This window comes from Poecilia latipinna, unplaced genomic scaffold, assembly GCF_001443285.1.
Source record: "Poecilia latipinna isolate Pla-1442-1.1 unplaced genomic scaffold, P_latipinna-1.0 Scaffold1297, whole genome shotgun sequence".
Lineage (NCBI taxonomy): Eukaryota > Metazoa > Chordata > Actinopteri > Cyprinodontiformes > Poeciliidae > Poecilia > Poecilia latipinna.
In genome coordinates this window covers 131678-144959 of record NW_015113913.1, presented here as the reverse complement: position 1 = coordinate 144959, position 13282 = coordinate 131678, and the positions used below count along the sequence as shown (strand labels likewise).

General features: G+C 39.1%; 1 protein-coding gene across 2 annotated transcripts in view; it reads left to right on the top strand.

Annotated features, from left to right (window-relative positions):
- Window positions 1–1349: 1349 nt before the first annotated feature.
- Window positions 1350–13282, top strand: part of ryk (receptor like tyrosine kinase) — a 48089-nt gene continuing 36156 nt past the window's right edge. Inside the window, exon 1 of one of the 2 annotated variants that reach the window (XM_015055133.1) lies at window positions 1350–2120. In XM_015055133.1, coding sequence (XP_014910619.1) covers window positions 1892–2120 — 229 coding nt within the window. In that variant the 5' untranslated portion in view covers window positions 1350–1891. The remainder of the gene's footprint in view (window positions 2121–13282) is intronic. The other variant, XM_015055132.1, reaches the window with a different exon arrangement.

Genomic DNA, 13282 nt, shown 5'->3' with positions numbered 1-13282 from the left:
TTCTCACCACAGCCCATGAATCGATCTCCTCTGCCAAGTGTTTTCTATGTAAAATATCTTACTCTGTCTTAGCGGGCATCACTGCTTGCTACTCTGTAAATAGTGTTTATAGATCATTTTGTAGGTGGATATTTTATTAATAAAAATGATAAAAATGGTTTGAGATTTCTTTGTCCTTTCTGAATGTTAGAAAATAAGTGGCTTTTTTTTTCATTATATCTGAATAAAGTTCTATATTTTTAAGTCAAGCCACTGAAGATGGTTCATTTTAAGTCTGGTGAACCATTTATGTGTTTATTTGGCAGTATGCTTTGGTTCATTATTCCAATAAAAAAATGCAATTGTGACCCATTATCAGTTTTTTTAGCTGTGGCAAGTAGGTTTTTATCTGAATTGTCTAGTTAGCATATTGATAGCATCTGGCCTTTATGAGAACTTGGTGACTCCATAAAGGATACTACTCTTTTCTGTAGTCCTCTAACAGAGAGTTTTGGATACATCTAATTTTTTATCAACCTTCTATGAGTGGTGAATATATGAATATTACTCCTCATCCAGACTTTGGCCAGTGGCTAAAATAATTGAGTGTCTGTGCCATGTTATATTTATACTGTAGGCAACAGAAACACAGAAGTTACTATTGGAAATTCGCCAGAAACCTGTGTCAATGTATAACAGCAAAGTATATAACAAGAACAGTAAAAAAAAGTTTTAGATTCATTTCAAAGAGATTGTTAGCAGTAATTGTTCCATTGGATATTTCTTAATCTGTATATAAATGTTAATTTGTTATAATTGATGTTATAGAAAAACCTTTTTTTAAGGCTTGACAGAAATGTTTTCCAAGGGCACCACTCTCTGCTGTCGTTTTATTTTCTACGATACCCTCCATAAACAAAACATGGAAAGGGTTATTATCATTTTGGGATAAAATGTAAAATTAGCATTTTTTCCCCCTATATGCAGTACCCTACACAGCCCACCTCTAATTTCAGACATTCCGTCATTATGATATAAAATTTGAGTTCTCGCTTATGTGGCTTTAAAGGATCCTATTTTTCTAAAGCACGTCAAGGTGAGGTCCTTGCGCTCTAAAACCTAATCTCTTTATAATTCAGCTAATGCATATACGACTGTTCAGTGTAAAATACCATAAGTATATCTAATAATGTGATTTACTAAAAAGTATCCACAATAACTACTTAAAAGTTGTCTACTTTTAATCTGACAAATGCGCCTCATTGGGACGCATACTCCAACATTTACAGAATAGTCAGAGCATTTATGGACCTTCGTTTTAACTCGAACGTACCTGAATCGGACGTGTTTCAGAAATATTTCCCACAGAACCTGAAGGCAGCACTCAACTCCTGCGGTGGGAGCAGCGAGCGTCTCCGCGGACCCCCTCCTCCCTGCTCCGAGTGAAAACTGAGATAGTGAGGAAAAAGCAACGGGAGGACATACCAAGGAGGGAGAAGGCTTCATGTATTAGCGACTCTACTGCTTTCGGGTACTTTTTTCACCCTTGTTTCGTTTTTAACCGCACAAATCAATGTGCATCAATGTGGCGATATCCAGTACGTCTCTTATCCGGCTGGAAAACGTCGTAAATCTGAGCGCGAGCACGGTGAACGACAGTCTGACCGCCGAGGGTTAGCACAACTAAACTCAAGTTAGCCTCCTCTGGCTAACTTAGCCTGTTTCAGCACGAAAGAAAAGACTTTTAAAAAAACAGATTTGTGGCTAAACTAGTTACAGTGATTAGTGACGCTGCGGCGTAATTTAACTCGTAATGTTTCCTCCACGGATTAACTTCACGGACGGATGAGAAAGAAACTATCGACTGTTGAGGAGGGAACACAACAGCGAGCCAGACGACCCGACCACTGCTATGTTGGGGTTGACTGTGAGCGCTGGCAGCCCGTCTGAGAGCCGGGGCTGGCCTCACTCGGTGCTGTGGAGGCTCGGGGGCTTCTTCTTCCTGCTGCTGCTGGAAGGCGCCGGCTGCCTCGCCAGCCACAGCATTCCCTCAGGCGTCCACATCAACAACAATAACAACAACAACAACAACCCTCGTGTCAACATTTACATGAGCGTGGAGGAGGTGAAAAAGTTTCTAGGTAAGTAGGCCTTGTTATAAAGTCAGCTGTGAATGTATCCCAGTCTGCCTGTGTTTCTATTTAAGGTATTCATAGTTAGACGTTAGCGTCTGGTATTGAGATGTGATCAGATAAGCACAACAAAAACAGCAGGTAACTGAGGTGAGAGGAAAACGAGAAAAAGAACATTTTATTTTGATACTAATGAATAAAATACATTGCGAGCAAGTTACCCAAATAACACTACACATACCATCCACACGGTGAAGCATAGTGATGACTGTGTCATGCTGTGGGGTGGTTGTTCTTCTTTAGCTGAGTCAGACTTAATAGAGCTAAATACAGAGTAAAACACAGAACTTGAGAGAGGGGGAGAAGTTCACCTTCCAGCACTAAACGTACAGCCGGAACTACAGCCCAAATTTTCTTTAGATCAAAGCATAATCACATGTTAACGATTACCCTCTCAAAGTCCTGACCTAAATCCAGTTGGGACTCCTGGACCAGCATTCATCCTGACTGACTGAGCTTGAGCTATTTTGCAAAGAAGAATCAGCAAAAACTTTAGACTCTATCTGATAAGCTGGCAGGAAAAAGAACCCCAAGACTTTTGGCTGTAATCGTTTTATTCAAAATATTGGCTCAGCTAGGCTAAGTACAGAGCTACACTTCTCTGGTTATTTGTTAAAACTGTGTAATTGTCCTTCCTTTTTCTCAGTTTTGCGCTATCTTGTGTTTGTTTGACATATAATCAGAATAAAATACATTGAATTTGTGCTTGTATGACTATATCCTATTTTCTTATGAAGTTATACTTAATAATAAACATTAGAAAGAAATGTAATGTAATTATAGTTTAGTCTTTTGCCCATAGAAATTAGTATTTGCTTCTTAAACATAGGCCTGAAAGGAACGATTGTTTCAGTAATTGATTGTTCTGTAGATTATTCTGATGACTAATTAAATAATTATCACATTCTTCAGATTGTGGTTTCTGAAAAGATAATTCTAATCCACGTCTGCAACTAAGGATTATTTTAGTAATCGATAATCAGATAGAAAAAAAATCTACGCAAAGTTTTCACTTAACCACTTAAGCTTATTTTACACAACAGTAGAAATGCATAAAAATACAAAGAGATGAGTCATTTTCAGCCTTCAGTCAGTTCAGTGTTTTAATCTGAAATGAAATCATCTTTGTGTAAGTTTTTTTTTCTTTTCTTTTTTTTAATTTGTTCCTGCTCATCTCTTCAGATATTTTCACTGGCTATAAACTAAGCCCAATTACCAGCCAACTATATATAGCAGAGTAATTCACACTTAATTAAAAAAGTTTTTCAATTTCCACTTAATCAAGAGAAGGAACAAAACGGCCTCGAGGCTTTTTTGTTTGCGTTAAAATAGGGAGAAAAAAAACGTACGCAACACAAACAAACATCCAACCTCCAAATCCTACATTTTGGAGCCTCAGCAACAAAGTAGTTTATGACGTGGTCGTCTCTTTTAGCACAGCTGTGCACGCTGTTATTCATGTCTTTGGTGCAGTGTGTACAATCATCGGTCATTTCAGCCATCTATAGTGGCAAAAAGACCAAAAGTGATGAAGCTGTGAATTACTCTGGATGTTTGATTTTTTTTATTTATTTATTTATCTTCTTTGCATGTAATGGCATGAGGTTACTCTCTTCTTGGATACCAAGTCTAAGTCAGTGTATGCATTGCTCCTTAGTTGTTGTTTTAGGGTTTAGACTTTTGGGAGTGGCTCCTTCCACATTAACACAGAAACTGAAACGGCGAAATCAGAAGAAGACTTTCGACTTTTGCTGGAGTTCCGTCAAAAATGAGTTGGTCATCAACCTATAATTGCGTTAGCCTTTGTTCGTGGGTCAACAGCGATATCGTTTTCTATTTAGTGGCTTTATCAGCAGGTAGAAGTACATGGTGTCACAAGACTATTGTGTTAGCCAGGTCATTCAGTGAAAATGCAGTTATTCAGCTCTGCTAATCATCAAACAGACGGACTGGTTTGCTTGTGATTATATTTAGTTTGCTTTGATGTTTCAACTCATTCAACACCAGACTGAACAGCCATTGTAAAAGGGAAATGCGCCATCATCCAGGAATTATGCTTAACATATTAAGATGTAATAAAAGGAACATCTGGTGACTCGAGTGAATGCTGCATCAAGCTTTGACAGTCCAACTAGGAAAAGACTGAGTAAAACGTTATAAGATGCAAGAGCATACTCTTTCTAAAAACGATATTCTACCTCAGTTTGCAAAGTTACATATGAAACCAAACGACATCTTAAATTATGTCATTTGAAAATACGGGCAGAAAGTTTGGCTCCAGTGAACGGAATACCAGCACAAACATTATTCTATCGATTAATCGGCTAAAAAATTGTCACATTGTGCATCTTTTTCATTTAAATGCTTAAGCCTTTTTTTTTTACACAATATTAGAGATGCATTAAAAGATGCAAATAAGCCAATAATTCAAATACTTTTATAAATAAGAAGTCAAAAATGTATGTTATTGCCTAAAATGGAATTACATAACATAACTTTAGTGAATCATTTGTAGCAAAGGATGCATCTACAGCTAAAAGAAAAATACTGTTTACTAATCTGTTTATTTTTTGGATTAATAAATGGATAGCAGGATTTTTTTATTTAAAGTGGGGGTTTTTTTTGCCCAGTTTTGGCTTAATTACTGACCTGAGTGTGTTGTTCTATCAGCAAATGTCTATTTTTGAGTCTGTATGCTCCACATAATGGCACACATGAAAACAGTGCACTGATTTCAGGAACTTCACATTCAGTTCAGGATATTTCGTATCTGTTTCTATGGTAACTGATGGGAATCTGACCCGGTCCAAAGCAGGTTGGGGTTCCACTGTAGCGATCAGGACCATGAAAGCACTCCCTATCAACACCATGAAAGTGATGGAGAGGTTGAAACTCACGGTTAGAGTCCAACAGTCTGCAGATTTTAATTAAACATGATTACATTGATAACGACCATCAAAGCACCAATTCAAACCTGTTTTCTTGGTTGTCTGTCACACATTTCAGCAACAAGGCAGTTCAAAGTGCTTTACACCATATAAACATCATACAGCCACCAATCATCAAACAAGCCATAAACGTTACATTTTGTCAAATGCCATCATCAAGTGAATACACATCAAATATATTGATCAGTGTTCCAGTATCAGCTCTAAACCGATCAGGATTTTAGCCTTGATTTAAAGGAACTCAGTGTTTCAGCAGTTTTGCAGTTTTCTGGAGGTTTGTTCCAGATTTTGTGGTGCATAAAAAACTGAATGCTGCTTCTCTATGTTTGGTTCTGGTTCTGGGGATGGAGAGCAGAACCAGAACCAGAAGACCTGAGAGGTCTGGAAGGTTGACACAACCTATAATGTATTTTGGTGATCAATATACAGTTTATTAGTTTTCTATTGCTTAAATCAGAATCATTGGTGGTGGATCTCACTCCTGTTTAACATCAGGTTCAGCTCTCCTCTCCATTGTAGCTGCAGTCCAAAAGAACATTTATGTTTTTCCACTTTTTTTTTTTATGTTTTACTGTCTGGTGAAACTTTGAGTCAGTTTTACATTTACTCCCTTCCCGCTCGTTCATATTTTCTCTGTGCAGAGACCGAAACACTGAGGCACTTCTCTAAGCATCTCTGGTTGATGCAGTTTTTGCATACATTTTCTGGTTTTGGAGCAGATGATAACTTTCCCAAACAGCCCGACTCCCCAGGGTTCGGTAAGGAAAACATCCTACCTCAGCTGAGCTCTGGTCCGGGCTGACAGACCGGCGGCATCCCTTAATTGCTTTTCCATGTGACTAGCGGATATTGAACCTGAAACTTGTGTTGGATTCACGTTGTTTTGTACTCTTTCATCTCCCACATCAGTTCTTGACTTAACTCGCACAGGCTGTTAGGATTTTAATGTGGTTTCTGAGATTGCACAGACATCGTTTATCATGATTTTGTACAAATTCATTTTTGAAGTCAAAGATTGGGGATTTTTTTCCCAGGTTTGGTTTAACTTCTCTCGTCTTTAGAAGTTAAGCCTGCAGCTCAGCCTGTCTCAATAAGTGATGAATCAGCTAATCACATGGTAAAATAAAAAGAGCTCGATAATTTTCATGCTGGTGATTAATATGTTTTTTTTAGGGTAATTTTGTTCACAGAGACATCATGATCCATTGAGCCACATGACTTTGTGTTTAATGCCTTGAAATTGGGCCTCTGTCTCTTTAATAAGCTCCTGCTCTTTTTGAAACTCGGCCTTGATGAAGTCATCACAACATGGCTCCTTTATTAACCCTTTAACAATGTTTTTTAATCAGGATTGCACTGAGAAGCTGCTGCTGTAATGAGCTCAGCAGCTCCACCAGGTATTTGCTAATTGCAACTGGCTAGTCTAAAGGAGCTGAGTGGTGGAGTCACAGAGGAGGGCTGCTCTGTGAGGCTTGAAGCCTGGAAACTGCAGGAGAAGCTTTGCCTCGAACGCGATGCTAGATCCAACCAGATGTTTTGCACAGCTGAATGGTTGCCATGGGAGATTAAATGATTTCTCAAACATGAATGAAAGAATCAAAGCAGCACTCAATGTATGTTTTTGATGAGAGAGTAACATTGCAAATGATGTAATCAAAAAGTTGATTTTACATAATACCGCCCCTCTAATGGTGACAAAGCAATTAGTTTAATAACGGGAATCCTGTTTCTCTCCATCATGTGCTGCACCATGTACTTCATGCTTGAGCCTTTTGGTTTAGTTCTCAGATTCAGAAATACTCTGAATCAAACTGTCCGTGCATTTTGAACAGCTCAGGGCATGTCGGGTCCTCTCTCTCTCTGTCTCTCTCTCTCTCTCTTTTTCTCTCTCTCTTGTTCTCTCACTCTCTCTTTCTCTCTCTCTGGGCTCTCTCTCCCCTCAGAGGCTGAAAGGCAAAGCCCAGGCTTTGGAAAAGAGGCATGATTGGCAGCAGCATTCATTTTCTCCATGCCACTCTTCAGGAATCCTCTGGCTGAACAGAGGAGCTCCTGCTTTCACATCTTTTGTCTGAGCTGCTCCCACTCACATGAGGTTCTGTAAAACTGAAACCCATTGTGTGTGTGTGTGTGTGTGTGTGTGTGTGTGTGTGTGTGTGTGTGTGTGTGTGTGTGTGTGTGTGTGTTGTTGGCATTCTGGATCCCAATCACATTGTCCTTTCTCCATTTTTCATGTCAACTGATCTTGAAATGTTTCTCCTGTTCAAGTCTAGGCTGTGGAAATACTGTGTAAACAGTTAAACGAGATACAAGAAACTTATTTTATAGCTTTTATTTAATAGATGATGGATTTTATAAGGAAATGCATCTCCTTTTAAACTATAAAAAAACAACCAGAGTGTGTTTGTTCTTCAGCGAACACTCCAGCGTTTCAAAACGAGAATCCTGTTCCAAAAATATCCGAGCAGGGATGGTGTGCTTGAGGCGTCGCCTAAAGATACATCCATGTTGACACAAACAGGCAACTAGAGTTTTTTTTTATTTTTTATATTCTTTTAGGAAACTAGTTCATATTTATGTAATGAACTGGGGAACTCCCTCGAGAAACGTATGAACACGAATGTGGCCGCTGTAGCGGGACATCGGCAAACTGCGGCACTCAGGCTCGCTTGTTTTATTCCCTTGAGGCGCGTGACAAAGAAGAGGAGAAAATTGATGCACGGCCTCTTTGAAGCGACTCAAAGGAAACCGCAGAGATTGGTACTGAATGTGTGTGTTTCCTCTGGCTGTAAGATGCTTTTAAATGGGACCTTTTTGTAGCATCTGGTGAGGCTGTTGGAGGCTGTTGCAGGGTTCCTTCATTAGGCTTTGGTCAGAGGGGACTGGACTCGGTTCTGCTTGTTGATTTAGATAGTTGCATCTGGTTTGCCACAAAGCGGTGATGTCCAGACGTTTTCCAACGCAGGCAAGAGATGCCAAGTTGAAAGTTCGGGTGGGATTTTTCTTCTTAGTTTAAAATGTGAAGTTTTTAAAATTATTTTTACTTCATATGCAGTATTTCAATTAAAGAGAGACTTGATCTGTAACTAGACACAGTGTTTTATTAAAAATACTTTTTTATTTAATCGATTGCTCTGATCAAGAAATGTTTACTTTCTTCTCAGGAATACAATTACTCTTTCATCAGAAATACTGAATTTAGCCAATGAATGTTTGCGGTCTTGCTCAAAATGAAAGCAAAAAATGTTTCCTTTATTAAAAAAGGACACCCAAATTCTTTGTTGCGCCATCAGGGACCAAATTTGAAGGATTCTTAATTGCATTTTAGGAAGTTGCATAAAATCATTGCAAGACTCAATCACTGCTCATATTCACGTCTCTTTTGTTAAATGCTTCATTAAAATCCATGCAATGTATTCAGTAAAACAAGGCCATGTGGTTCCATCAATATTACAATGCATTTCTGCAGATGGCAATAAGACCACAGGGACTCTCTGTCTCATTTTATACTCTCAGGACATGCTGAGAGGTAAATTTAGGAAAGATGAGGTTGGTGATATCAACTATAATTCACTTACTCCTTGGTTACCTAGCAACATCTTGTTGAGTAACTTGCACAGCAGCAGTTTCAGGTTTCACCATTGTGCCTCATAAAACTGCTTAGAAATTAACAACAGCAGTGTGATGTGAAAACTGGATAAAATAGGAAGGGTCACGCCGTCAGTGTAGCAGTATGTCAGATATTTAAAACAACAATTAATCAGTAATTATCTATCGACTGATATGAGATGCTTATAATGTGGTAAGTTTTGCAGACATATTGTCAAACCCTGCTGTGAACATCATTGTAACGTGAAAAATACTAGAATGGTTTAAAAACAAAACAAAAAAAACCCTGATTCTTTAGATTGTAAAATGTGAACCTAACAAAGTAGCCCATGATATTTACAGCTTGATGTTGCACTGTTAGTGATGCTGACTGAATCGCAGAGATGTTCATGTCAAAGTTTCTGAAATCACCACTTTCTCATCAAATGCATCCCATCTAGTATTCATATAAACCTTAATTTGGGTTAGGGGACAAGTGCAACGGTGAGGACATCGGTCTTGTTCCATTGTCATATCAGGATAGTTTTCATGCATTCACTCTCTTCACTCTCTCAAACTTGTATCTTTGGCTCCCTTTCCTCCTGCCTCCTGCTGCTATAGGTTTGTTTGAGCCTCAGGCGGATCATTTTCTGCCTCCCCAGTTATTGTGGCTTTCTAGAGAAAGGTCGGCCTGATGGAAACCTCCCAAACACTCGGTGAAGGAGGCTTTTAGAGGTGGCGTGTGGGATCTTCGCACAACTAGCTCTTTGTTGTATCTGTTCCGGACCTGACCACCTGACCACTGCCGTCTTTTGTTCTCTCCTTTCAACGTCATCCCCAGCCTGTCAGAGAGTTGAACATGCAGACCGAAACGCCACAGAAAGTTGCTGGTCCTAGTGCTGATTGGTCTGTTGTTGGGTTCTAAAGTGGTCTTTATAAGGCATCCACGTTTGCTTCACTCCATTTTTTAGTCATGACGAGGTTCGCCACCAGGGTATCAAGTTCAGCTTTTAATTTCTGAACCTGAAAGAGAAATGAGTCATCGTTTCTCCCTGCCAACACTTGAAAGAGAAGTTGATGTGCCCTTTAGCAAACTTCTGTGAAGCTGGATAGTGGTTGAAGGCAGAAGACTGATTACACTTGGCAGCTCTCAAGTATATTGTCTGAAGTTAAACCCAGTACCTAGTTATACTCAGATCTAATGGCATGTTTAGGCTGATCAGGATACAAGTAGACCAGTCTGACTATGACAATTCCCCGCTGTGCTGACTGATAAGATCACTGTTACCCACATTAATAATGAGAGCCAACAAATTCAGCCAAGTCTGACCCAACCTGGCTAATTAACATAAATTATAGGCCTAAACTCGCAGTAAACCCACCATAATTGAGTATGCAGTGTGACGTCTCCCGTTCTTAGCTTTCGTTTAAAGTCTTTAAGCTCCATTTTGGTGTTTGCTTTAACTGCAGGTGTAAATGATCTGGGATGTGTGATTGATGGGAGCAGAGCAGGGCGGAGCCAGGTGGACATGCAGTGTGCTGTGCTTGTTTCAGTCTCGTGAACATCTGCACCTTGCTTTCTTTCCTTCCTGAACAGGGTAAACTGCCTACTCCTCTATTTATAATAATTAGATTAACAAAACGTTATATTGTGCATTTTCGTTAGGGACAACAGGTCCAATAGTTGACAGAGCAAAGATTACAAATCTGTCAGGATTCAACACCAAAAAACAAGCAGACATTTCCCACACAAAGAACAGAACAGTTAGTCCGTTACAGCGTTAGGTTTTCAGGCTTGATGTTTCTTGACTCTTATTAATCGCCTGTAGTCAGGCGACTACAGGCGATTAATAACATCTGAACACAGCGGTGGTTGATTAGATAATTTAAGCACCTACTCTACTGATGATCCATCACTTGGAGTGTGGATGGGTAGCCTTTTGTTCTTTTGTTTTTGTTTTAGTTTTTTTTATTGAACCGAAACACTGAATTCCACAGCACATCTACATGGTAAGGTTGTCAAAGTCAAGCTAGCACGACTGACCTACTTCCCTCACATTTTTAAAAAAATATTTTGATTAAACTATGAAATGAGATACCATTGGACCTTGTTAACTCTTTGTCTTAGTGTTGACAATTAGTAGCAAAGTGATTAATCCCTTTTTCTTTTATATATAATAAGCACATTTAAGGTTTATGTTGAAAACTTGACAGCTACAACCAATGGTAGTTATTGTTGTCTAGCCGTTTCTTTGCCCTCCAGCAGGGAGTTGGGGTGCAGGCTCTCGCATGACGTCCCGTTTCAATGTGTCCATATAACAGCAGACGGCTTGCTTGGACGTCTTTGTACTGCATAAATGTAACTGCATGTTTCTCTAGATTTTGAGTAAATTTAAAAGCTGTTGCGGGTTCAGTTAGCTCTAAAAATGACAGTATAAAGAAATCATGTCGGAGAGAAATTCTCCCACCCGTATGTCACCAGGTCAGTGTTTGATTCACGTGTTAAATTAGCTGTGAACTGGCTAATTTCAGCTGGGTTTTTTGTTGGTTCAAGAACTGCTGGTGCTGAAACAATGATTGTATTCCTCCACCTCGGTAGCCTGCGTGTACCCAGGTGTGTCGGGAGGGGAGTTTCCCATCACTACTTCTATTTTGGCCTCCTCCTTTGCTGCCGCTGTAAATCACTTGACACTTGCAGATAGAAATGGAAATGTCCGGCTTGAAACGAACTGAAAACATGACATGTCCTGGAATCCAAAACCTCATTTCCCACGGGCCATTTTAGAAGCCGGTCAGGATCAAAGATGCTCTTATAAATATTGTGATGCTTTGACCAAACTTTGTAATCGAACAGCGGCTCTGTTTACAGGGACATTTCATTTATCCAGTCATTCATTCATTATTGCAGAAAGCAGTGCGTGCGAGTCAGGGATCAGACTGCAGTGGTTACACTTCCTTTAGCTCAGGAACCTTTTATTCCCAGCTCTCAGCCTGTGTACACACTGACCTGCTGCTGTGGCCGTCACCTTTCATTCCTGTTTTCAAACTCTTGTCAGCTTGTCTTCATTAACAAAACTGCTCAGATATAAACTTGGATGATGACCGGTACTTTCTGTAGGGGGGAAACATCCTCCTCTGTTTGAAGTTGTGCCGTCCAGATCCTGGTTGAGAACCTTTTGAGCAAGATTGACAGCTTCAACCCACTGCGACGAAAGGTTTGAACATGTCTGCACAATATTTATTGACATGCTGGTTGAAACCAGCATGTCAATCTTTGACCCATCATCCTAAAATATTATCAATGTACTTACTTTGATCGATTTTAACCTTTTCATACTCATCAGAAAATAAAGAAAAAGAAAAAACACACAATACTGTAAAAGAAAAGGACATGAAAAAAAGCAAAACAATATTTAAATTTCTGTCAATGGCAAGAACCACAGAAAAGTTTAAGCTTTCTTTTATTCAGCCTCATCAAAATCAAAAAAGCAAAATCTTTTCTGAATATTTTTCTAAAACATGTCTCTAATTCCAGCTATGACAGATATGTAAAAGAAAATATAATCAAACCTTAAAGTATTTGTTTAGCAAATATTTGTAATCATTTTTCTTAAATTTAAAGAGTGAAAAGCACAGTTTGAATCCTTCACGACTATTCCTCCCCTGAATCCATAAAACTTAAGTAAATTTGTTTTTAATATTAATTTAGTGCTGATGATGGAGGAAAATATTGGTTTAAAGCTAGTTAAATAATAATTCTACAAAACATGTGTGTCCTTGTATATTAAATTTAAGCTTTCTATTTTTGTAAAAAAAAAAAAACTCGCTAACGGGGGAAAAAATATGATTTGAGTGAAACAAAGTCTCTCTGTGTGCTTGTCAGGTGCTGGTGAATGTAACACATGTCTCCTCTTTAGTTTGGTAAATTTGTAGGAATGTCTTTGTCTGCAGCAGGAGAAAACTCGGGTTTGGAGCAGGAGCTCCGAGAAAGCCTGGAGGGGACGGCGAGAGGCCGGGCCCGCTTTTGATTCTTCTCTTTAAAGTCCATGTTCTGAAAGTCACCATCAAAGAGTCGTAACGCTGCTGCTGCTGCGGCTGCTGCTGCCGCCGCTGCTGCCTCGGGTCAGAATCGGGGATTTCATCACTACACATTAGACTTTGATGCAGAGAAAAAAAAACCCTCAGATGAATCACTTTAAGGCTCTTTTCATGTTGATTACAAAGGATCATACCGATTTGTTTGCCTTCCTAATCTATGGTCTCCTCTCTTGTGCTTTATACTAGCCCTGCTTCCTATGAGTAAGAAACAGGTTTTTCTCTCGCATGTTGAATTTTTGTTTTTGTACTGTAGTTTTAAATAGTCGTCGCAAATCTTAAATAAGAAATGTTCAGCATTTTGTTTTTTGTGACAAATGGAGAGATGAAGAAGAAAGCATTCTTTAAAACAAAGTCGTACATGCATTTCTAAATACAAATTTACTGTGTGTGTGTGTGTGTGTGTGTGTGTGTGTGTGTGTGTGTGTCATCTTTTCTGTTCAGCCTCTCCAGGATCTTCACTTTAGTCCCAGGATGATTTTG